Source organism: Catharus ustulatus, chromosome 2 (assembly GCF_009819885.2).
Source record: "Catharus ustulatus isolate bCatUst1 chromosome 2, bCatUst1.pri.v2, whole genome shotgun sequence".
Taxonomy (NCBI): domain Eukaryota; kingdom Metazoa; phylum Chordata; class Aves; order Passeriformes; family Turdidae; genus Catharus; species Catharus ustulatus.
The window spans coordinates 84,399,489-84,426,533 of NC_046222.1; the positions used below are offsets into that span (position 1 = coordinate 84,399,489).

The 27,045-nt window shown below is 41.2% G+C and overlaps 1 protein-coding gene across 4 annotated transcripts in view; it reads left to right on the top strand.

The window, feature by feature from the left end:
• Positions 1-27,045, top strand: part of CLYBL (citramalyl-CoA lyase) — a 190,097-nt gene that overhangs the window by 79,707 nt on the left and 83,345 nt on the right. For all 4 annotated transcript variants that reach the window (XM_033052009.1, XM_033052013.2, XM_033052011.2 and 1 more), the window contains exon 2: positions 9,084-9,273. In XM_033052009.1, the coding sequence (XP_032907900.1) occupies positions 9,084-9,273 (190 nt within the window). The remainder of the gene's footprint in view (positions 1-9,083; positions 9,274-27,045) is intronic.

Consider the following 27,045-nt stretch of genomic DNA (forward strand, 5'->3'; position numbering starts at 1 on the left):
GCTAGACACATGCTCAAGTGGGTTTACAGGAGCAATTTCAAAATGCAGAGAAGACTGCAATATTGTTTTCTTTTTCCTATATGGTAAAAATTTCTGTGCTTTAATTTAGTATTATAATTTACCTATGTTTCTAAGGACAGGAATCATCAAAATGTTTGCGGTTTGACTAAGTGTAGACTGACATAAATTGCAAATTGAGATAAAATATGGTCTACCAGTGAAAAATTCTTAGAAGTGTGAAGGGACCTTCAGTTTGTAAAATATTCCCACCACAACCAAAACTATGAAGACAACAGTTTGTAATAAAAAATCAGAAATTCTGAAAGACCTGAAGTGGATGACAAATTTCTTCTTTCTTCTGACTTCTGCAACACTGGTACATTGACATTCCATTCAATTCCTTTTGCAAATATTGTCAGTCACAACTTTAGTGTAATTTTTTTTAAACTCAAATATAAATCAGAAGAGCTTTCAAGGACTGTACTGTTTTCCTTTTGTCTCACACCATGCAGACATGGATATCTAACCTGCACAGGCTCTGGTGAACATAGTGACTGTCTGTTAGGGATGGCAAGATCATTTTAACAGGCAGGAATGGCACTTTATTGATTCTGACTTTATCAAGTGCCTGTTTCTTATTTTGTATATAACTCATTAGCAGCCTGCTCCTAAACTGCTCAGGAGTCTTTGGATGAGTTTGGGACTCAGGCTTTAATCACAGTAATTAGCGTGGAATTTTTGAATCCTGGTCTCGATCTTGACCTTGTAGCATTTAGCCAAGGCGCACACAGCTGGACCGGTGACAGGGGCTGCAAGAGCTGGGGATGCTCCCGGTGTCCTGGTGTGGGAACCGACGCGGAGGGAATAGAGGGCAGTGGGGAAGAAAAGAGAGGAAAAGCATGTTTGAGAAGAAAAGAAATTCTGCCCAAACATAGTTACCGATTTTTGTGCATGTACACTGAGATGGGTGGGAGCAAAGCCAGTGTGAGAAAAGGCTGGGGCAGAATGAGGAGCAAGGGAAGTAAGTACCTGGTGGTAAGATGGAGGGGAGAACTGGAGAGCCAAGAGTGGTTTTGCAGTGACATAAAGAATCTCTTCAAAGTTCAACTTTTCTGCAGAGGCCACCAGAATGGGTCTGACTGTATAAAAGGGCAACAATTGCAGATTTGTGGGTTTTATATATTCACTTCCTAAGACAGATTTTGGCATGGGATGTTCCAGGACAGGTTGTTGGTTATATATGCCTGGTCCTCCCCATTAATTGGAAGATTCTCAACCTCCAAAGACATCCTTTTTCCTTCGTGCCACACAGCTCTGATAACACTTGGTGCATATTTGTTTGTACACAAAACCCAAAATGAAATCAAAACAAATCATACATTGTCATGCATTCAAAGCAGCATCTTCTTGCTTCTCAATGCACACCTTAAAAAAGGCTAATTTATGTGTAGTTTTTTTCTAAACCTCTTGATATTGGTATCAGATCTTCATCTTTATTTTGGGGATTTTTTTGTTGTTTTTAAAACACATTGCAAATTTCTGTTGCAGCTGCTAGTTGCAATTCTGTTTAAAAAAATGTAATGCGCGAGTTTCCCTTAAGAAAACATACAACTAAACAAAACTTTGCAAAATCTCTTTACAGTGGTGTAGATTTTAAAAATACAACTTAAAATTGAATTAGTTAAATAAATGAAAGCACTTAAATTTTTCTTAAAGCAAAAACTGACCATACTTAGTGTTTGTATCTATATCTTTATATTTAAGAAGACAGTGAAATTAATTGTTATCTTAACTACATGTTCCTTAGGTGAAAGTGGCAAAGTGAATGTGTTACAGACAGACAGAGTGCTTTTCCATTGTCCTGCAGCACTGTGAGTCTGATTAAGCAGCAGAAAGCATCCCAAGAAGCCCAAGAAGCCAGACACTTTGTCAGTGGTAAAAGCAAAGCGAGGTACAACTCAGCTTGAGAATACTTTATGGGCATGGCGAGTTATTCAGAGTTATCCACACCGTAAGGAAGGGAGCAAAGCCTCAACTGTATGTCACATATGCTAAAGCACCCCAAGACAGGACACCAATTAACCTTGGATGATAGCAAACACACACACAGGCTGCCCGAGAGGAGCAGCCTGTTGCCATTAGTAGGAAGCAGCAGCCCTTGTCACCCTGAGCCATTATTTAAATCTCTTTTGAAATTCACTTCTTAAGTCAAAGAACCATAGCACTCTCCTCTTCCTCACAAACAGACTATTTTTGCTGCCCTGAAAACAGGAGACATTAGTAATATGAGAAGCCAGTGGTCCTTTATTTTTATCTTCGCTGTCTAATTTGGCCATTTTGAATTGAGAAAAAAAAAGCCTGATCTTCAGTCAAAGCAATTTAAGGCATGATGGAGCTCAGAGTGAACCAAAACAACAGGGTCAAATGTAGTTGAAAGAACATGGTGAGGTAAATAAAAGGTCTTTTTTTTTTTTTTTTTCCCTACATTTAGTGCTGGTGGGAGGAGAAAGTTTGGTTAACTATTTAACCTATGATAGCCTTTTATCATTTTATGGCTTAGGGGTCCATAATTTTAAGCCTTTCAAGCAAGTTCCTGGTTTGTATTCAATCTTTTCTCTGGTGCCCAGTTATATAACTTACACGGATTTACTGGAGATAGGAAAAAATTATAAATAGCAGACAAAGACATATGTTTTTCCTAAAATTACTTTCCAGCAACTTTGGATTTGGTGGTTAACTTTCATTTCCACTCACACTTCTCTGTATCATGAATTTTTAAATTTTTTTTTTTATATCAGTGAGGTTCTCCTTCCCCATTTGGTTCAGCTCTCTGTTTTTTGGCTATAAAGCAATGTGTCCTGATCAGTTGGAGTGAGTGCTTGTGAAAGATCACTTGGAAACCCCCTTTTCATTTCTCCCTGCTACAGTTTTTCCAGCAGGCAAGCACTCTCAGGAGCAACCCCCTCCAATCTGTCCCTTTTGATATCCAAAGCTGGTTGTTACGGGGGTTAAATTTCTTAATTCGCTGAGTTTTTGTGAGTGCTTCTTCAACTCACCACTCTCAGTCCCCGCAGCTGGGTGCAGACCGCCTGTCTCCCTCCGGATGCTGTGGAAGTATTAAGGTTTATTCTTTCACCTTCTTCACACTTTTGGGGGACCAATTTTATACTTTCATGTCTTCCATCAGCTTCAGGAGAATTAATCTTCGTGTTACATCTGTGCAAGATAGTATCAGCCTTATGGTGGGAAGTTTAAATCAGGCAAAGCCTCTCCTGGTAAAGAAAACTGCTTGTCAAGAGATCTCAAACTATGAGAGCTGGTGGCTTCTGCCTGCCCTGGCAAGGGCTTAGGTTTGGGGGGTTTCTTAATTAGTTCTTCGAGGGTCAGGGAAATGACCGTAGTGAGTCTGGAACAAAGGAAGAAATCAAAATGTAAAGCTGAGTGTTTGGTATGTTGATAACCCCCCAGTTTTAATTTCAGCATAATTGGATCAGGGTTAGTGACAGTTGTTACGTAAAGTTCCTTCCCTTACATTTTATTCAAAAGTAAATATCATAGCTCTTCGCTTTTAACCCAAGTGTTTTTCTTTTTTTTTTCCTTTTTTTTATCCTAAAGAAGAGCTGCTTGCTTTACCCGTATTTATTTTCACGAGGAGAGCACTAAGATTTTGGGGACCTGCATTCTGATGGTAAAGCTTGTGACATGAGCTTTTGTTTTCCATCCGAGGAAATGTTAGCATTTTTTCACATGTTAACTTTTAAACAATTACGAGGAATTTCTTTTCCTTGAAAACTGCTGTCCTTTTCTTTTTCCTCCCCTTTTCTCTCTTCTTGATATTTTTATTTCCCTTTTATATGGAGACTTGTAGATTTTGTCACTTCAAACGTTAGCTGTTCCTCCTCTTTTCTTTCACTTTACAATACACACTAGGAGATTTTTTTTTTTTTGCATATTCCTTCCCTTTCTCTGTGAGATATTGTAGTTCACCAAATTTAAAACACTACAGTATTTAGAATCCCCGCAGTGCCATTTTAAGTATTTGGACCTGGAAAATGCCCCAAGTAATAACTACCTGAATTGCTTTTAATTACACAATATAGCTGCATCATTTTACTTCAGATTCTTTTTGATTGATGCTGTAAGGCAATTGTAACCATGGATGATGGGATTAAGTGCCTCTTGAAGTGACTTTAGCTTCTTGTGGGAACAAAGGGAAAGAAGAGAACACTTAGTCCCTTTTTGAGTGAACAGCCTTTTTTCACTTGCTATATAAAGAAATACAATTAACAAACATTATCCCCAGAGGTGAATTGAAATGTACATGCGGACAATAACCGCTCTTGACTGCAATTAGACATATATGATCCGAGGTATTTTGGCCATTCATTAGTGCTAATTGTTTGAGAAACAAGCCCAGAGAACAAATGATTAAAATGTTAGTGCCATAACCAGGATTATTAGCATGTGTGATAAAATGCATGCGCCGCAGCTGTACCAATAAAACTCTCCAGCGAGTCGCTTTGATTCGACAAATACTCAGCGCGGCTGTGAGCCCTTCGTATTTGCACAGGGCCTGCTGATGTTTATAACAAACAACTTGTATCTTCTTTTCTTAATTAGAAAGAATTACTATGCAAATTGCGGGGCTTTGTAATTCCGTATAAGTTTCCTTTGTTTTTGGCAGATTATTTGTGTGCGGTGGTGTGCTACTCCCCGGTAAATTCAACACAGGAAAACCATTATGTTTTCTCCATAGTGGGGTTTTTTTGCACATATTGCAGAAATAATTTCTAGGAGGTTTTCCTGCATTAGCTGGGTCTTGTTCAGGGGGTGTTGTGGGTCTTAGATCACTTCTGTCCTTCTTCTACAGCTCTGCAGATATTGTGGTATGCAGTTACATGCACAGAGATCAAAACTACATGTTGTGGGAATTATCCAGATTTTTTAATATTTTTAGTAAAATGTCTAAAAAGACTTTTTGCACTTTGCCAACTCTATGCAAAGATTGTAGAAGGAAAGATTTGGCCTATTGAGCAATGAATATTTTTCTATGTGTTTGGCAGATCTTCCAGGGGTGATTTGATTTAGCAAATAAACAAAGAACAGAGGCACAGGTTAAAGTGCTGGAAATCACTTGTGCGAATACTTTACTTTGTGAGCTATATCTTGTTGGCTCCAGTGTGACTGCACAGGTGTGTGCAGTTAAGTATGAGTATGAGCAATGCTGGAATGTGAAAATGAAGCTTACAGCAGGGAAATTTGCATAATTTGGGGTAATTTCACTGTTCACAGTCACACTGTATGGCTGCCATTGCAAACTGCAGTGTCTCTTAGTAGTCAAATAGGTTTTCTTTTCTCCTTCCTGAGGATGAACTATTCACTCTTGGGTGAAATGGTTCTCATAGGACCATGAGTAACTTTAACTTGCCATCTACTTTTACATATTTGATGAAGACTTTAGTAGAGTGTTATGTTTGCTGAAGAAATTTAGTTTTATTTCCAAGACCCAAGAGCACTCAGCATGCTGCCAGATGCTATGAATGAAAATATGCTGCTGTAAAACAATTTAATGAGCATTACCCAATAGCCTAGTCCTTGTTTTAACTTACAGTGCTTAAAGGAAGAAACATTGTCTTAGCAAATTCACTTGGCTTTTGTCCATGTGTTTAGTTTAAAGCATAGTCAAGCTTAGTTTGAATCATTAAAATACTTGGAGCCAGGAAACATATGTAAGATTTTCCTCCTCTTTATGGCACAGGGTTAACAGTATAATCGAGACTGCAGTGCTGTGTGGGTTTTTTGTCCTAAAAAAGCAACTGCTGGGGATTTTTTTATTCTATCAAAATAACAGAAGTCAAGATAATCAGGAGTATGTTTCCTACCAGACTAGCTAACTGCTCATATACAGAGCACCCCAAGCCTTGCCACTGTTTAAAATAAGTCTATAGACAAACAGATCTAATAATTAATCCATGTCTTCCTCTGCTTTTTTATTGCAGAACATAAATTATGACTTTGAAAGGAGAATGCATAGTGATAATTAAAGAATATATGTCAAAGAATTAGCATGTGATACCATTTACTGCAGTCATACCTAAAGATACTTGCTGAAAACTCTTATTTTATATGAATATTTCTAGAGCTCTTTGTTTGAAAGGAGAAGGATTCTATGTTGGTCCACTGACACCAGTTTCTGCTGTATATATTTTTTTCCTGGCCATATCTTTCGAAAAAAATATTTCTTCTTCAACATGCTAAGATATCCCGTAAAACTAATAATTTGACACATCAATAGTATATTTTTTAATAATAATTTGTGTCTGGAGAAACCTGTTGTTTGAGCCCATGTGGCTACAAAGTTGTTTAGCTGAGGAGGGAGGTACCAATAGTCACCAGGCAATAGCATTTCCAGCATAAGCCTATTAAATGATGGCGTTTTAATGGATTAAGTCTATCACTTGTTTGGAGTCAGGTGGTCTGCTGAGGAAGCTGTTCTGTTCCTCCATCTAAACACAAGTTCACAGACCTGGATGGTGACACCGGACTAAATCTGGTCTGCAGGTAATGGTGCTTTCACCTACACCTACATGCCATTGTGTGTGGTATGCAGAGCAGGGCTGCCTCCATGGGGCTTGCAGCAGTGAGAGGGAAAACGGCTGGTCAAACAGTCCTTGGTTTGATGACAGCCCAGAAGAAATCCTGGGAAACGTGTGTGACAGAAGATACATCTCATCTCAGCATGCTCTGAGATTATGGTGTTAGCCGTGTCTATCAGGTTTCTGTCAGGTTGGAGGGTTGGTGAGAGGCAGTCATTAAGGGGGCTTCAGGCACTGCTTGGCTCTAGGCTGGAGTTAACTATTAATGGACTGAGCTCTTTGACTCCTTTGTGCCCTTGGGAACCACAAGGCTGAAGCCATCAGAGAAAGAGAATAGAAACTAATCACTTTTGTTCCCTCATATATGTTTAGGGAAGGACTGCAGACTTCTTACTGACCTCTGTGTCACACTGAAAAAAAGATCCTCCCCTTTCCATTTGAGATAAACCACACTTCCACCTCGTCCTTGCTCTCCCAAAGTGTACTACTGCAAGAAAATTAGATAAGTGGATTTGTCTAGCAGCCACTTGAGTTGCCACAAGTTCTGTTACCATCCCCACTTCAGCCTGAAGCAGGGAACGTGAAGTAGTTGGTGAGAGAGAGGCAAAGAGAATACTTTGAAGTGGCTCATTGAATACCAGTTGCATGTCTGCAGGTGTTGATAGAACCCCCACCACCTGTCTTGAAGCTGTTGCTGTTATTAACAAGGGTAACACTGGCACTTTTAATAAAAGAATTTCTATTTAACTTCCAAGCTATCCCATTTCTTAAACTGAATTAAGCATTACGAGGCATGTTGCAAAGAAGAGCCTGGTAGTGGTTTTTGTAGGCTCTTCGTGTGGATTCACAGTGGATATGCAGAGATGCAGCAGATGAAATAGTTTTCCTTTTCAATTTAGTTTACTGAGATAAAATGTGATGAAGACTTTCTTCATATTTTTAATCCAAGTCTTATATTCAACTTTTAGGGTGCACTTTCTAGGAAAGAGAGGGTTCTTCAACAGATTGAGCTTAGAAAGGTGAATATTACAGTGGTCTGTCAGTGGCGTACTGCACTGGTTTTGATTTAAATTGACTGGACTCATTTCCAAGCATTTGAGAGCGTTAGTCATATTTGCTTTGAAGAAAACCCACATGTGTGTGTAGCCATGTGTCATCCAAGTCTAGCAACTTAGGAAGCATTATTAAGAGGGGCATAGGAAAATGCATGGGTCCCTGACATGATGCGATAATGACATGTTCAGCATGGTGCTAGGAAAGCTTTGCATTATTCAAAGTGCTGAATAATATACATGATAATGCATAATGGTGTTATATGGTAGGATTATTTTGTGGTGTAAGTGCTTGTGCTTAGTATGAAGGTAAATTGTATTATTTTTTGTCCTCATCTCCGATGTAGCAGAATAGGCCTGGGGAGTACAGCATGCAGTGGGGAGGAACAGGAGCAGGCAAGGGTTTTTTTTTGGAAGGCCAAGAAACACAGTGGCACCCTCTATAATTTATTTCTCTGTGCTTGTAATTATGGAGCAAAGCAAGATCCCCAGGGCACTCAAGAGCAGCCTCCTCTGGCAGTCCCACAGCCTCCAAGTGCACTAACCCAGCTCCTGCCTGGAGTAGGTTTGCTGGACCCTCACCAGGAATGTCAGCACGTGGTGGAGACCACCCCAGATCTCACACCTATGGGCCACAGGGATATTATCCTCTCAAGCCATGTGGCACTCACACCTGCACTCAAGTGCAGTGTATAAAACATTTACAAATTTTAAAAGACACCACAGCCAAAAGCCTTCTGCTGCTGCTGATGCTGGTGGGTTTACGAACTCTGTCGGTGGAAGTCTGTGCTGTGGATCTGGAGGTCTGAAGAGAGTAGTGAGGTTCTGCACTACATGGGGCTTGCATTCTGTTTTCTTCATTTCCCCCTCCATCTATCTTGCTTATTTAAAATTTGTATGCAAATACATTTGTTGATATAACACTAAGGTTGCAAAATGAACTTCACAAACCTGTGTTTGCTTTAACCAACACCCCTGCATCATTCACAGCATGGCATCCAGCTCCTGGAGGATATGTGGCAGATAGCAGCCTCCTCCCCACAGCAGCGCTGATCCATTCCCAGCACTATCTGCATCCTACAGAGGAGTCCTATGACAGGGAAAAAACCAACCACCACCCTTCTGTATTTCATACCTGCCATAGCACCCAGACAGGCAGTGTAATTAAGGCTGCATGGATAAATCTCAGCCCTGGCAGGTCTTCAATTATGGTGAAGTTTGCAACTTCTATTGAAGACAGTGGTTTTGGAGTTTTATATTGTAATTAACTGTAATACTGATATCTCCCTAACTTGCTCTTCCAAAGGGAAAAAATACATATAAATAGCCCCAAACCAGCCACTATCTAGGTAGGAATGTTTTGCTTTTAAAATATAGTCAAGTATTATTTGCAGCATTGCTACCAATAGTCTAATTTCAACAATATCCTTTACAGGGTGGATTCTCCTCTGCCAGATGGTGTTCCTAAGCTTAGTTATCACTTTACATCATCACACAAGTATGTTCCCAGACGGGCGGTGCTGTACGTACCTGCGGATGATGAAAAGAAGATAAGAAAAATCCCATCACTAAATGTAGATTGTGCAGTGTTGGACTGTGAAGATGGTGTGGCTCTGAACAGAAAGGTAATTAAAAATTATCTGTGTGATATAATCAGCACTAAAGAGAATTTGTGGAAGAACATTGCCTTTGCCTTGGGGAAGTGACAACCAGAAGGACAAAGATAATTCTTAAGATATACAAAGTAATGTCACAATGATAGGCTTTGTGAAGGCGTTGGGAAAATCTGGTTACCCAGAGCTCGAAGAGATCCCGTAGGAGTAAGCAGGGAGGGAGTTTTGCAGGAAGGGAGTTTTGCAGGAATACAGTACTGGGCATAAGCTGTCATCACAGAAGAGTGGGAGATACTGTTATTATTGCAACACATTTCTTAGGGAAGAGGAAGAAACAGTCTGTAAGAAGAGGTGTGGGAAAGGAAGCGTTAGTTCAGAATTACCAGGTGGATGGTTTGTTATTGAAATAAAAGCATCTTCAGACTGTGAGCAGAACAGTGTGAGTCTGGGCTTGAGCCTTGGGAAGATACACCTCCTGAAATTTTGGGGGAAATGCTGTTAGGGATGTTTCTAAAGGAAGGAGAAGTTAGATCCTGAGCATATCAGTGTTTGAAAGAGGGATGGAGAGCAGAGTGTGAGATGGATGTAGATGTATCATGTACCCGTGCCAAGTTTTTGTTAACTTTAAACTGTGGAAAAAGAGAGAATGATCTAGCATGCGTTCAGTTTCGCTTGCAAATAATTTTTAATTTTTTTAATTTATGGAAGTAGCCATTTTAGTATGTTCCATATCTTAATCATTTAGGGTGGAAAAGACTTTTAAGATCACTGAGTCCAACCTTAAAGGTAACTGCCAAGTCAGCCATCTTAAACAATGTATACAAGAAATTGGTGCAAACGTTTCCTAGTGAAAACTATTTCTCAACAGGGATGTAAGTTTCCTGCCACATTATTTTCGTATTTGCTGATTTTCCTAACTGTGTCTCCATGCTTTAGACTACAGAAAGAAGTATTTAGGGTTTGAGTATAAATGTCTTGTCCAGAAAGTTAAACAGGCTTGAAAATTTTCTCATGTCCTTTCAAAAATGTTATTCTTTTATTTTTCTTGTGAGTTAATGCTTTCCAGAAGGACTCTCTTGGATAGTGCTCTCTTTAACCTTCAGTTCTTTACAGGTATGTTGGAAAGGAAAAATTTTATAGAGTTTGCATGTACCTCTTTTAATTCTGAAAAGTGAAAATAGCACTGCTGGATGTTCCTGTGTGCTGCTGAAGATGATTGGAAAGTATTTTTCAGTTCCTAAAATTCTGTGTTGAAAGACTAAGTTATATCTCCTGTCACAGTGAATTAGCATTGTTTCATCACATTTCAGAGGCTGCTGCTGTAAGATGATGCAAGATGTAGTTATCTATCAAACTGAAGTGTTTTTAGGTGCAGCTTAATTATATAAAATAATTTATAGCATAAGCATTTATTTGTAATAAACAGTGACAGAAAACCAGCATTTTATGATCAAGATGAGAAAGTTGACAGTAGTAATTTCTCAAGGGTGGTAAAATTCTAGCTCTGTTGAAGTGAAGTTGTGCCACTGGGTATAACATTTCAAAGAAATTAGGGGGAATATTGGTAATGGAAACTTGAGATGACAGATGAGCCCCTGCCTGAGCTTAAATGCAAAAAGAAAGCAGACAGGAGGTAGAAGTAGAGACAAGTTACCAAGAAGCAACAGAAAAGTGTTGGTCTGGGCTTGTAGGAGCAGAATGAGGAAGTTCAGAGCTTGTCTGGAATCAAAACTGGTGAGGGATGAGCAGGACAGCAAAAATGGCTACTAAAGTGTATCAGCAGTAAAAATGAGAAGGAAAACCAGTCAGATGGATGCACTACTCCATGAAACTGCAGACTTTACTGTCAGAGTCTGCCCAGTCTCAGGCCTAGAAGCAAAACTCGGGGGATAGAGGGAGCAGCCCTGTAGGGGAGGATGGAGTTAGGGTCTATTTAAATAAGCTGCTCTGTGGGACCAGACAGGACACACTGGAGGCCTCTGAGGGAGCTGTCGTGTGTCATCACAAAGCTGCTGTCTGCCATCACTGAAAGGTCAAGGCTGGGGGATGTTCCTGGAGCCTGGAGAAAGGCACCTCTGCCCTGCTCTGGGTGCTGCTGTACAACAAGCTGCACACGGTCAGTGGTGTGTCCTTGCAGCAAGGGAGGCCAACCACTCCCAGCTGTGCTGGCACAGCTGCACCCGGCAGGTCCAGGGAAAGAGTCCTTCCTCTCCACTTGGTTCTGACAGTCTGTGGAGTCCCTGTGCCAAGCTGTAGATCCCAGGACAAGAGAGAGGCTCACCAATGGGGAGAAGGCCATGAAGGGCCATCAGGCAGATCATGGCACAGAGGAGAGGCTGAGGGGCTGTTTCTTCATCCTGGAGATGGGATGGCTGAGTTGGGTCTTGATGGACACTTTGCTTCCTGAGGGGAGCTGAATGGGAGCAGAGACAGACTCTTCTCAGAGGAGCTCAGAAATGCTGCAAGGAAAAAATTTTGGGCACAGGTTGCATGAGGGGAGATGCTGACTGGAGACAAGGAAAATATCTTGCCCATACAGGTGGTCAGAGACTAGAAGAGATTGTCCATTGGTGGTGTATCCTCCCTCCCTGAGAGCACTCAAGCCTTGGCTGGATGAAGCTGTGATCAGCCTGGTGTAGAGCAGTAGTTAGTGCTGCTTTGAGGTGGTCTCCTGAGATCTCTTCCAACCTGAATCAGACTGTGTGATTGCATGATTTAGTAGAGAAGCCTAATTCAAAGTGATTGGAAGTTTGAATTTCATTTTTAGATCTGCCACAGATACTCAGGAAGAGTTTGAGACTTAGGTTCTATGAATGTGAAGCTGAAATTATTATTGCTCTTGCAGCTTAATTTATTAATGTTTATGAGGTGTTTGGAGACTTTGTGTGAAAGATATGTCAAAAACATGCATTGAGGGACAATGTTCAGTGGCTCATTGCAAATGGGTCATTTCAAACTGAGGGAAAAAACCCACTAGGAAACACAGCAACATGAGTCTGTCCTTTATTCATTATTCTTAAACAGTACTGATGAATTTTACTATTTATTGCTGTGTCTTACATTACTTAAAATGCTGCTTATGGACTTCCTCCAAACTGCTGCAGAAATGTTGAATTTGGGAAAAAACAGGACCTGACTGAAGGTTCACAGTGCCTTGGGCCAAACTTGCCTGTCTACAGATCTTCATTTGCATGAACTCCAAGCAGCAAGTTTGAACCACATCTAATGGGTCTATTTTAACAAGATGCTCTGTGGTTTATATTAGGATTAAGTTGAAATTTGACAAATTGATAATCTGGCATGTCAGCAGCTCTATTTGCTTGCTCATTCAGAAGGAAACTATGAACTTCCTATTACTGAAACTGATAACATTTGCAAAACTGCATTTGGTTGCAGTAGCAGCTTTTGAAGCTGTGGCCATAAAATGGAAATGTTTAACTATTTTCTATACAATATTTTTAATGAAGTTTTAACAGATCCCTGTGCCTTACCCTTATGATTATGTTTTCTAATGACTGACAGGACCATGAGAGGGGAACCCATACCCATACCCTAATCTCCTTACCATTTCTTAATTTCAAGAGCTGCAGCACTGACCACAACTTCACGTGTCATCTCTTTCTCCTTCATTTCTATCTTATTTTCTAGCTGATATTTTGACTATATCAGAAAAAGAGAAACAATCTCACAGCATTCAGAAGGGGAAAATTTTCCAGGGAATTTTCTGAGGAGAGCCAGTGGGAAGAATTGGCTAAAAAGCAAGGTTGTTCTAGTATACTGAGTACTAACCCTGAAAGTAGGATTAGACCTGATCCTGGTATGAGTAGCAGAGAGGCTTTTGCAACACCTTTGGGACCAGGAAGAGTGATAGAATGTCTTCAAAAATTCAGAATAGGAAAGGTGATAGGAAGATATGCTGATGTTGCTGAAAATCTCTTTTACAAAGGTAGCTTTAGTCTTGCTGAACATACCCTACAAGTCATGCTGCTCTCAAATCCTGGTTGGGGATCCACATGCTGTTTTTAGAGGTCCAGATGCATAGTGTCATATGATGTGGACTGTCAGCTGCCTTTTAAGGTATCTGACTCTTTAAGACATTGGGTATTTCTACAACAGAAATTTAAGTTTTGGTTGTGGGAACAATTGAATATTAGTAAAGGGAAGTTACATTCCCTGAGGTACTATTCACAGAGAAAGATAGGATTTCTTTGCCACTGATGTACATGTGAAGTTTCTCAAGTGTTGTTATACATTTTAAAGAAATTGCTCAGAGTTATGGACTTGGTGATATTTTAAAGTCAACAGTTCAAATAAAAATTCTAAAACTTTAACATTAGAAATAATACAGATTGCAGTGCTGATATGTCACAAATGCATCACGCTCTTAGAGACAAAAATAGCCTGTATCTATTTCAGCTCTTCACAGGAAAAGGTCTGAATATGCCTTCATTTTGATTGTAAAAAAATAAAAAGGTTTTAAAAATGGCTGCATTGACATACTTGTATGATTCATATAAGCCAGCAAGCTGAATTGCATCTTATGAAATTGAAAGATCTCTGTGTAGGAGCTGAGTTGTCTCAAGGGCTCTCCGCCAAGTCAGCAGTCCCTGCTATGGCTTTCCTCTGCATTACTCACTGTGCTTGTAGGTCAGGTGGATCTATTATCAGATGGAAAAGTTTTCTCTTCCTGTTGGAATAAGGGAGATTTCTATGTCAGTGAATTCATTTCCCAAGGACATAGTGAGATGAGATTTTGTAGTTAGTTCTCATGGATTATGTAAAGTTACTGCCCTTACAAGAGAGTTTTCTAAAACTGCATTTTTTCCAGCAGGATCCTGTCTGGGTGGTGCTGTTCTTCAGAGCATCCAGGAGATGTTAAGTATCAGGTCAACCTAGCAAGAGAACAGTTGGGGTTACTGCTGTAGTCTTTGTGTATCTTTCTGAGTTCTTGGCAAGAGTTTTGGAGAATTTTGACACCTCCAAACCAATGCTGTTTGTGGCTTTATCTTGTTGGTGGTCTGCAGGGTGATTTTGAAAATCTGGGATAATACAGTGCACTCTGCAGCTCCCTTTAGTGTGCCATCAGGCCAGCCAGGGCACAGTCCCTCCTGCCAAAGATGACCTTTGAAAATTCTCTGAGGCAAATTTTGGAAGTGCTAGGATTTGGCCTTTTCTTTCCATGGGGAATGCTGGTGTTATAATTAAGAATCAAAACAAAGCCCCATGTTCCCTCTGCTCATGTTTTTTTTTTAATCAGAGGTGTAAAAGCAATCCCTTGGAGTGTACATATGGCGGAGAAATGTCTGTGCGCTCCTCTAACATAAAACACTTGAAAATAGAAAATTTTATTGTTGGTCCTCAGGAACTATGTAGACCTCATTCGTCCAATTAAAAAATATTGATAATTAGGGCTGCACTGTAAAATTATGTCAGACTAATTAGAGCTTAGGTCCTAAGCTTTATTTAATGTGAATTGTTATTATGTCACTGTCTCTTTTAGGAAAAAGTTGCTCTCTCCTCCAGCACTAAAGCAAGAGAAGCTGGGGAAAGGGAAGCCTCAGTTCTGTCCCTTCTCCATGTTCCTTCCTTGAGAAGGGAAATGGTGGCTCCTGAGCCTCTCCTGTTCTCCCCAGTTTCCTCCACAGTGAAGGGGAGTTTGGTTGTGTTAAGAGGAGGTATAGGGGAGGACTTATTTTGCTAATCTGAAGCATGTCCTCTTAGTCCTCTTAGAATCATAGCACAATTGTGTTCCTACTATGGTGCCACTTAAAAACTCGTTGTGCTGTGTCATGGAAGAAGGAGAAATCAAGTGCAGTAATTTCACAATTATAAGCTGCACCATTTTGACTAAAATTTTGCTCCCAATCCGGAAGTGCGGCTTACACTCAGGAGCGGCCAATATATGAACAAATTTCGAAAATTTCCCAAACTGGATGTGGGAACCCGCAGCAGATCCGAGCTGAGCCGGAGCCTGCCCAGCCCCGGGTGGCGGGGCAGCGATGGCGCAGCGGTGGCACAGCAGCGGTGCAGCCTGGCCCCAGCAAGCATGGCAGCAGTGGCGCGGCCCAGCCCCAACAAGCGCGGCGGTGCAACCTGGCCCCGTGAAATGCGGCAGCGCTGCCTGGCCCCGGCAAGCGCGATGGCGCAGCCCGGCCCCGGCAAGCACAGCAGCAGCAGCAACCAGGCGTGCCGCACCCCTGCTTCCTGGCGGTAGCAGTGAGTGGGGCCGGGGCCGCTCCCTGGCAGCCGCCCTGAGTGGGGCCAAGCCATTAAACCCCACGATCCCGTGATTCTGTTACTAATTGGCAACTCTGTGAAAGTTGCACGTGGATCCTCGCTGTGAACGAAAGCATGGCTTACAATCCGGTGCGGCTTATATATGGACAAAGAACAAAAAGTTGCCGACACCCAGACGTGCGGCTTATAATCAGGTGCGGGTTTTAATCGTGAAATTACTGTAATTCTTTTGAATTGTCTGTTTTTAAAAATAGGATTAAAGCCTGGCCACCTTTCAAAGTGTTCCGTTATGAATAACACATATGTAAGAGATGACTCTTAGTTCATTACAGTTAGTAGCAGATCATCTACAAACATGCTGATTTTATGGAGATTTCTCCCTGTGAGAATACCTCCTCCATCTCTCTAGTGATCTGATCCTGGGATCAGAACAAACAGCACACCAGAGAGAGGGCATCCTTGCCTACCATTTTCCCCTTAATCTGAGACCTTCTGACCCTTTTATTCCTTATCATTGATGACAAGAGGCTCTTGCATATAAAACAACACTTCAACTAAATTCAGGGGTGGAGATAAATACATTAAATGGGTCAGCATGGTATAAAAAAAAAATTCAAGGCTTTCTTTGTTGAGATGCATTTCCTTATTGATGGTATTGAAGGATTTTATTGTATTAGTGGAAGAAACCTCCAGTTGGTTTCCATAAATCTCTAGTTACTTCAATTAAAACCAACAGTTTTCCTGTATTATATGATGATAATCTCTCTTTTTTTTTTTTAATAAAGCCGTGTTGGTTAGGATTTATCAATGCTGCAGGTATTTCTCTAGGCTCATAGTGAGACTGTTAGCTAGTACTTCATAGGCACAGTTGCATGAAACATTGATAACTAGGTTATTTTACCAGGTCTTTGCTTTATTTATAATAAATTAGTACTGTACCTAATTGTATTCCTCCTACAGGGAGAAGGCTTGCTGATAAAGTGTGTAGAGAATGATTAAATGTACACAGGCGCATAGTAGGGTGACTTCTCTTCAAAAGATGCACAAAATTAAAATGGGAATGCTGCTTTCCCCAGTGGCTTGCCATTATTAAAAGTCTGAGAAGCATGGGAAATTTCTTCTGTAGGAATTGGGGAGTCCAAAAGTCTCTCTGGTTTATTGTAGGGGAGCTGAACTGTATGGTGAAACTCTGCAAGGCCTTTTTGATCCTTGAAGAGTTCTGATGAATATACATTTTTATGAAAGTTGTAAAGTGTTTTCATTTCCTCATTAATCCCACCATGGTCCTGGAAGAACTGCCACTCCTGAGTACTGACTGTGACAATAAAAGTTTTTGTTCCTATTGTTTTACTCTACAAGCCAATCATCTTCGTTACATAAAGATTTGAGGATTCATAAGGAGATCGCAATATTCAGCAATTTTCTTCTTAATGAGCTCAGTAATGCCTGTTTCTCTTCGAGCAGAGCCTTTGAATTGCCAGTTATTTCTTTTCCACTGATTCAGATGTATCCAATTAAGTTTGACTTGGACATGTACTGATATAACTATTACTGCTGACAGAACGGTGTCTAGAAACTTAGGGAAAATGTCTTGGCTCAGTATTAACAGGGATTTCAGACAGGAATACATTAATAAACCTGGGAAAATATTTTAAACTATACAGTTAATATTTGCATAGACTTGTAAGTCACAGTCCTTTGGCTTTTGTGTGTAGTCGACTGTCTGCAGGCACATCAGCATACCTGGGTACTGAAGGCTAACTGCAGGACTAGAATGTGTTGCTACACATTTCTGGACCAAGTGTCAATATTTCATCTGTCCTCATAGCAGAAGGGACCTGACTGCACAGCCATTGAGCACCTAGCACTTAGTTTGAAGGGAGCTGTTGAGTTTCAAGTGTGCTACAGAAAACCAAGCTAATACTAAAAAAGTTCAGTTTACTGAACTGAAACTGAAAAACAATCTGTGGAATCAAATTTGTGCACTTTTTTTTGTATGCAAAGCCTACAAAGCATTTTTGTATGTGTGTTGTGTTGTGTTGTGTTGTGTTGTGTTGTGTTGTGTTGTGTTGTGTTGTGTTGTGTTGTGTTGTGTTGTGTTGTGTTGTGTTGTCAGGGCTGCAATGGCACCACAGGTGAGGAAACAATAAAGACACCGCCCCTGTCTCAGTCACAGGGGTACTCAGCACTTAACACCGTTTTCTCCAGATCCCCTTTGTTTCTTTTTGTTGGCAGTGAGCAGGCATTGGAATGTGTCAGTGTATCCAAGTTTCTATTGCAATTAATCTTGAAACCTAGTCTTGAACTTAAGATTTCATTGTGCTCATAGCCAGTAGTCCACCCTACTTATTCTTCCTCACTGCAAGGCCCACACTTCAAAAACAGAGTGACAAGTGAAGCATGAGAAAACCCACAGACCTCCATGACCAGGAACATGGACCAGAAAGTGGTAGGACACACAGACAGCCCTTGCCCTCTTTGGTAAACTTGTCTACAAGGTATCTCTATGGTCACAGGCAGTGGTACAGTGGTCCTTTGGTCTGATTTGGGCAAGATAGGTGGGAAGGAAAACTAGAAATGCATGGTACTTTTCCCAATGCATTGGTGCCATCAGAGCTGGACCTGTCCCACTGAGGAGTGGGAAGAACCTCAGAGATACTCAGAAGATTATGGGGAAATCTGTGGTTTGTTTTACCAAACTGTTTAAACAATACCTGTTCACCTGGGTTTTAGTAGTATTATTAGGTAGCAAAACAAGGAAATGTGGTGAGATATGGGGTAAGAGAAAAGAATGTTTTATGTCAGGTGTAGAAACAGCATAACCATGTATGTGGGAGTCACAGATGAAGGTGAAGGTGTGTGTTGTCATGACTAGGCTTGGGAATCTTGGCAGGTGTCAGCAGCCAAGATTCCAAAAAAATATGATGTTTAACATCTGTATCTTTGGGTTCATCTACTATTCTACTGGAGACCAGATAAAAGGATCCTAGCACTCAGTGGTGGGAACTAAACCACCAGTACCTATGCAAAAGCCTAATTTCCTTCCACTGTATGACACACAATACTGACGGTGCTATGGATTCTGCTGTCCTTATTCAGATAACATTTCACAATGAATTAAGGACATTTGTGTCTAAATTAGTAACTCAGAATTAAGCCCTTAGGGAGTTGGAGCTTCTTCCTCCCATACACCAGCATACATTGAATTGAAGGCATGTGAACTGCTGGTTGCAAAATAAGCATAGAATCATCTAAACCCAGCCTTTTATTTCCACTCTGAATCAAACTCATGCCATGACATCCCTTTAACTTAGAGTGGAGCGATTTATCTCTGTTCAACAGAAGACAAAACGCATGGATTACGATTTCCTAAAGCCCTGGTTTTTACATATTCTGTGAATTACTTTCTTCTCCAAATTGTGAAAGACTGTAAAGCTGTGCTTTATACACCAAAAGAATGCACTTTCATGGAACAAGCTGATACCCAAAATCTTAGGCTCACAGATAGCTGAGGGCATCCAGAGCTACAAATTTAATGTGCACTCACATACAGAATAAAACACAATATGCAAGTTTTTCTAGTCCCTGTCATAAAAGCCATAACAAACGGGAATGGAGCATTAGGAACTCATGCATTTGTTTATTCCCATGTAAACCTGCACAGTTTGGCTGGCTCCACAGTATGCAGTAGGCTCACAGGACATGAAAAGCTCCTAATGCATCCCTAGGTTACACATTGCCATGCCCAGAGTTTGGGCATTTCTTCCAAGCAAGAAATTCTTTTATAAAGAAGTGAAAAACTTGCCAGTTTTTTTCTTCATTATGGGTAAATCAAAAACGTTCTAGCTGCATTTGATAAGCAGCTGTTTTGAGAGTGGTTTTTATAGCTGTATAGAACATGTGCAGTTGTTAGCATATCTAAATGTACTGTCCAAAGTATATTGTATAACTCTCCAAAAACAACTGCACATGTCTACAAATCCAACCTGCAACAGATTTGGATGTTAATGTCAGCTGCTTTGCTGAGGTTGCTCATCTTTGGTTTTGGCTATGATATCACAAAATTAACTGCCTTTTTGTCTGTCGATGAGGAAAGTGATAAGCTGACTGTGGAGTCTGATCAGTACTTTGCATCTTTTTGAAAGCATAAATGAGATTCTAGTGTTTTCTGAGTTTCACTAACAATTTCTATCTTTAAGGCAGCTTGGTTGCTCTGAGATTGCTGGTTTAACTCCTGCATAACATAGTGCTGCCTACTGTGGATCGCTGTAATGGCTCTTTTGCTATTCTTCTTTCACTGCAGTGCAGTAGGGCTACCCTCTCCAGAACAATGTACTAACCAGTTATTTCAAGATGGGAGAAATAATTATAAATGCTTTTCTTTATTTTGATCACTGAGCTGCAGAAGATGATAAATCCTTGTGTTGTTCCTCATTTGGGAGCAAATGGTTATAAAGATCCTGGCTGTTCATTTTAGGATGATTATAAACCATGGCTTGCTCATTCTTTCCTCCTTACTTGTTACAGCCTCTTGCTAGATTGCCTCAAAATAGCTGCTTCTATGCCAGACTTAAGATAATTTTATCTTCTAAAGTTTCACAATACAATTGTGTATTAAAAGGGGATATGTTGAACAAATTAGTATTTTCTTCCAGCTTAGTCAGGTTATTTGGTTACATTTTAATCTTTGATTCCACACAGACCAAATCTTCCACTCATTAACCAATTATTTTTAAATAGAATATTTATAGATCATAATTTGGTGTGCATTTTCTGAGAAAAAGGGGCAAATTAATACATGTAAACATGGATGAATCTATTTAAATACGCTGTCCACAAATCCTTACAATATGTAAACAACATTTGTTATGCCTTGGAGATAACATATGATTGGACTCACGAGACCCTGTTTATCCTACCAAACATTTTCTTTTATAACTTCAAAGGGAATTTTATATATTTATGGCAATAGCAGGGTGTTAAGTGCAGCTAGACAGAAATTATACCTCAGCTATTTAGTTAATGCCAATAGGGATTAAATTAGATTTTATAGCTGTTAGTAGAAGTCTGTTTTGTAGCTAACAAGTGGGATTTTTAAATCCTGGAAAGCATAATCCTATTATAAAACTGGCAGCTGAATTAACATTATCTAGGAAGCAAGTCTTCACGGATTAACATTTTTTGACATTAACAAAGAAAAACTAATGCTACAGGGATATTAGATGCTTTTCCCAAAAGTAGGGGAAAAAAAGAAAGTGAATATAGGACAAGATAAATGGTACAAATAGTGTAGGAAGGAAGAATTGAGAGAAATATGCATGAGGTGAAATCTGGGAGTGGTCATGTTCTGTCTCAAATACAAAAGAAATACACTGAGTAGGAAGAGATAACGCAATTGATAATTCCTATATAACCCACACATTGATTTGTACATGCCTTGTGGCTAATTCCCAGTTATCCAAATGAGCATGGGATAATCACCGAGGCCTTCTCCTGTCCTGGGAGGCTGTCTCTGCATTCCAGCTGTAGAGAGACTGACAGCAGCACAGAAAGAACCCTCATCCCTTGACTGAAAGGCCCATCAAGCTGTTCCACAGAGACCCTGATGAAGTTCTCCTTACACGCTTTTAAGAACACTTCTGGGGCAGTTGCTGTAGGCAGTACAGGGGATGAGTGGGACAATGAACTTGCTCGTCCTGCAATACATAGACTGAATAGCTATAAGGGTATGTACCATGGCATATTTCAATTTTAAAAACTTTGTTCACAGTTGCAGAACAAAACTTTTATTACTTAAAATTGTGAATTATACATCTCTTGTAAATTATTTTAAAGGTTCTGTGGTTAGAATCCAAGGCTTTACTTAATCACAGTTGCAGCATTGAAATAATGAAATTAGTAATCTTCTGTGTGAATGGCTAAGAAGAATCCACTTAATTAATTTACCAGTCACAAAAACATGACAAACAATTTCTTCTAGATTTTGCAACATCATATTCAGTGTTGTTGACCCAGTACAGATTTTACCGTAACTTCTTTTGGCTTCCATCTTGTCTCATAAATTTCTTCTTTATTCTCAAATAGAGAATTTCAATAATTACAAATGGGAGTGTGAAATATCTAAGTTGCCAAACTATTTATCCTCCTCTGAAGGCAGTGCCATGAGGAAGAGCCTTGGAACCATTATTTCAAGTGGGAAAACTCACATCATTAGGCATCAACAGGACCAAGATTTATATCCTGTTGTGTGCATTTTGCACCAATAATAATGAGCCCTAATAGGAATTGGAAAGAGTTGTTCACCCTCTGTTGTGTCTCTTTTTCAAAAATCTGTCCTCCAAATGTGTTTTTTCATTCCATATGCAACAACCCATAAACCTGGTGTTTTAAAGCACACAGGGATCTTCTAGCCATTGCCACAACCCTCTGAGGTGCTGGGAATGTTCAGAGAAATTGAATGACAAAGTGCCTGTGATTTCTCACATCAGATGTGTCCCAGAAGCACACAGTCCTTGATAAAGGATCTATCTTTCCTTCCCCCCTAAGTAATGAGCAATGCTATGGCACTTTGTTTCCTTGTTTGCTGTCAAGAGTTGGAAGGTATGCAGACTTGGCCCATAAGACAGATTGTTTTTAAAATGTTTGTCTATCTCCTCAGCTTGTGTCAATAGGTTTAGCTCTTCCATTTTTTATATGGAAGCAGCTGTCAAATGACAAATAAAGAAAAATTATGTGCAATGAGACTCATATGACCAGAGAGTTGCAGCCACATCACCTGACTGGATACTCATCATCTGCTGCCTTCAGTGTCTGGAAGAGAGAGGTGGAGATGCAAGGGGGCAATGGGCTTACTGAGCAGAAGACCCTTCCTCCAGATGATCCTATGCCTGCTGCAACTTTCTGCTGCCTGACTGTGGAAGAGTTGGATGGGGAGGGAGGGAGGGATGGAGGATGGTTGCTCTGCCACTCAGCACTCTTGTATCTGAGTATGTGTTTTTCTGGAGTAGATGCTTTGTAGAAGCTCATTCAGGGCCAACATGTGGAAAATAACAGCAATATTGCCTGAGCATTGCCAGTCAGGGCACCTGACCTCAGAATCTGGCTTCATATTGTCAAATTTGCTTATCATCCATGAGGTGCAGTGAAAGTGATGAGAAGAAAAAGAAATGCCCAGAAATGTGAAGGTGGGTTGTGGTTTTCAGTGCCTGAGGCTGTTACAAGCAGCCTTGCACACATATGCTTTACTTTGTAGCTAGAGGTGATTCATGCAACCTCTGAGAAGTGCTTGATGTGAGTTGACAGTAACTAGCAGAAAGAGCAACTGGCTTCTAGCCTCTGACAGCAATTCCCATTCCTGGTCAGCAGACATCACCTCTTCCTACATCCACCTCTTCATTGAGATGTGGTGCTACATAGCAAAACATTGTGTGGCTCATGGCTTCATGGGGGAGATGTTTCCTGGAGGAAGAGCAGCAGGTCTTTGCCATAAGCAAGGGCTCTCAGAGACTTCCCCCCCCCCCGCCTTTTTTTTTTGCCATGGAATCTCTAGGATTTCATTGTGCTGCTAGTGGTGAATAGAGCCACAAGTCTCACCTTTCAAAGGCATATAGTGTTGGAAAGCAGACTAAAGTAAAAAAAATTATAATAATATTGTATGTTGTGCATATTTAACAGGTAGTGCCAGGAAGTCCAGATAATGGCAGAGTTGACATCCATGAGCTGGTTGTGTCCACTCTAGATGGAGGTAAAGAGGCTCTTTTCCAGTGTGGTCCAAGAGTTGGTAAGTGGAAGACAGGGTGTGAGGAAATGCCAGGGAAGCAAATGAGGTGCTGCTGAGGAACACTGGAACAAAGCAGCAGCCTCTCAGCTCAATGAAGTCTTGTCTGGGGTTTCCCATGGGGCTGCCTATACGCCCTTTTTTTACTCTCACTCTTTAAGAAAAGAGAACTTGTGCTACCTTTTAAATTGGCAAGTTACACACAGGAAGTTCCCACCTTGTCAGCCAGACAACTGTCTTTCTTACACCCTGAACTCCATAGATGCTTAGTAAACTTAGTATGTGTAGTAAATCTGCTATGGCTATTAAGCCAAATTCCTTGAGTGAAGCAGAGCATTTATAGAATTATGTCCTTTTGGGGAAACTAGAACTTCCATTTGGGATCGTTTGTCGCATTAGCACGCTTCCTTTGAAGTTGCTTTATGCAGCGGTGTCAAAAGCTTTCTCACATCTCGACTGCCCTCCATAGTCTCTCAACACCTCTCTCGAAGTAAGTGGCTAAAGCTGGAGATTGTATTTCAGGAGCAGCTTCACCAGCCCTGAGTAACTATCATGAAATCATGACATCATCTTGTTCTGTCCTGTCTTCTTCTTTACCCAGCTGGAATAAATAGATATCATGAACAATAGACTTTGTTCTTACCTCACCATACAACTTCACAATTTCAGGTATTTTGAAGTGTCCTTAGCACTGGAACGTGTTATAGTTGCCTTGAGTTAACTTTAGACAGCTGCATTCGAGAGTGCTATTCCCAGCCACATTGGGATGTGCTGAATATGCTCTTAAGTGCTTCAAAGTCTGCTTTTTTCCCTAATTAACAGTGTTTCTGTCTTCTTCTGGTAGCTTGTTGTCCCTGTCATGCCAAGGTTATCAGACATATATCTTCTGTCTGAGGGCCTTGAGCAATCAAATTTGCCTACCAGACTCTGACAAAAGACACATGCAAAGCACATGAGCCATGGCCTTTTTATTTAAAAATGGCTAGGATGGGAAAAAGGAAATAATAGTATGTCCATGGTGGCATGGGTAAAAGGCTTACTGAAAGCTGGGAGATCAGGGTCAGAGGGGAAGCCAGAATACGTGAATGTCTTGATGGTGACTGATCAAAGAGAGACTGCGGAGAAATATTTCCTTAAACAACTGAAGGAAGTATCTCAAATTCTTTCTGACTTTCATGGAGAACTGTAACAGTGCTAGAATCTAATGACAGGAGCAGGTGATGGGTCACAAGAAACCTAGTTTTCTGGAATGCAAGAAAGACAAATTTTTGGTGCAAGTGCTGAACAGCTAACTAAGGGAGATGCTTTGCTGGAATCCTGAATGAAAATGAACTGTCAGTCAATAGCAGTTTAGACTGCAGGAGCTGTCAGATGCTGGAGTTTATGATCCTGAAGGCAGCAAGAAGGCAAGGACACAAGACTTCAGCTGGTAGACAGAACTGATTCCACATGAAGCTACCCCTGAAGGCAAGGGAGCTCATAAGAGCTACTCAGACTTCAGTGACAATCTGCACAAAATGCAAAAAAAATCATCTGAAGGGTAGAAGAATAGGCAGGCATGGCAGACAGCCAGCTTGCTGAACAGGGAACTCAATTTAACTCAAACATGAAAAGGAAGCATGCAGGAAATGGATGCAGGAATGGGCTACCAAGGAGGAATAGAGAAATATTACCTGGGTATGTACGCATATATGTAAGCATGAAGAATGAGGAAGGCCAAAGACAGTCTGGAATCAACAGCCACAGCCTGCCTGAAGGAAGATGCTGCCTGGAGACAAAGGGAATAAAGTCTTTCCCAAGCAGATGGTCAGACATTGGAAAAGGTTGTTCAGAGCACTGGTCTATCCTTGCTCCGTAGGAGTATCCAAGCCCTGGGTGGGTGAAACCCTTATCAGCCTGGTGTAGAGTGGTAGTTAACCCTGCTTTGAGGAGGCAGATGGATGAGGTGCTTGCCTGAGGTCCCTTTCCTTCCTGAAACAGACGTGTGATTGCATGGTTTTCTTAGTGATTAGAAAACTTGTGCCGGAAGCCAGGAGCACAGACCTGTTTGTCCTTATCTGGAGTGATGACAGCAGCACCTTGCTTCCTAAATAAAACTCTGGTGCTCCAGCTGTATGTATGCACCCCTGTGGTAGAGACATCCTCCACCTTGCTTTAAATACAGTAATTTCACGATTACAAGCCGCACTGACTATAAGCCGCATTGCCGGGTGTTGGCAAACATTTCGTTCTTTGTCCATACACAAACCACACCCAATTTTAAGCCACTCTGTCGTTCGCAGCGAGGACCCACGTGCAATAAAGTTACCAAATAGTAACAGAATTGCGGCATGACGGGGTTTACTGGCTCGGCTCAGGCCGTGAGGCTGCGGGGCTGCCGATGGGGCCAGGTGGCCCAGCTCGGCGCTGCCACTCGGCAGGGCCGCTCGGGGCTGGCCGCTGCCACTGCTGGGCTCGCTCACCCCGGCCCGGCACTGCCCCGCGGTGGCAGGGCGGCACGGAACCCGTCAGCACCTGTGGCGGTGGTGGGAGGCGGGGATGGAGCCCGCTGGCGCCCACGGCGGCAGCGGCACACGGGGATGGGAGCCCCCCGCCTCCCTCAGGCTGCGCTGCCTGAAGGAGGGAGCTCCCTCGCCTTCCCCCCCCACCCACCCCATGCTGCTGGCATGGAGCCAGGCTCCACCCGCCACACAACAGAGTAACCAATTTGTAACAATCGCGCAAAGCCAGGTTTTACTGCCAGGTGCTCGACTCTGCACCTCAGTTTGCACTTCTGGGGTTGGAAATGTCAGAAAATTATTCACATATTGGCCGCTCCTGAGTGTAAGTCGCATTTCCGGGGTGGGAGCAAAATTTTAGTCAAAACGGTGCGGCTTGTAATCGTGAAATTACTGTAAGTAGATATTAACTGGGTTACAGCCCAAGTCTAGGCCTGAAGCTGACTTTCTAGCTTAGTGGTCAGGACATGAACGAAGAGAAGACAGACCTGGATTTATATCTGTGCCTCGAGGAGAGCTTGTACATTTTGATCTATGGCTTTTTTTCAAGCATCATAGTGCATGTGTCCCTGTGTGGTTCTATTCCTAGTTTACTACCATAATCAAGAAACCAGATCCTCAACAGACATGGGAAATTGTCATTTTTGGGTTTTTTAAGCTGCCAGCTCCATGAGCAGCTTGCCCTGTTTAAAGACCTAGGAACAATTTGTGCAGTTTTTACTGCTTTTCTAATTGTAACTGGAAAATTATATATTTTACTTGTAACTGTCAAGAGCTACTTTTTCCCTCCCTCTGAGCTCTTCCCTCACCTGTTGCAGTTCGATAAGCAATCCAAGCCAGTTCTTCCTTTTGTTGGAAGTACCTGGATAGACACTGCAAGTATCAGAACAATTAAAAAATAATGTGCTTGAAGCTGCTGAATCCAGTAGCCAGTTAGTACCTGTTTCACCATCAATGAGGCTAAGCAAGTCTTCCTCAGATCCCATTAACAGGTCAATTTACATTAGCATTATCCTGAGAATTACCACCTCTTCCTGTCCATAGCCATATATATTGTTAGTAAATTAAAGGCAAACTTTCTCAAAGTCAGAATTAAAAACAAGAAGCTTGCTGTCACCTTGTTTTTTTCAACAGAAGTCAGGCGCTATGCTGTTATTTCAAATTCTGTTCATCTACAGATGTAGCTGTGAAATGAACTGCTGCAAGTGTGGCATGCTCAAGCATCTTGTAGAATTAAGATGGAGACTTTACTTATACATGTTTTATTTGCAA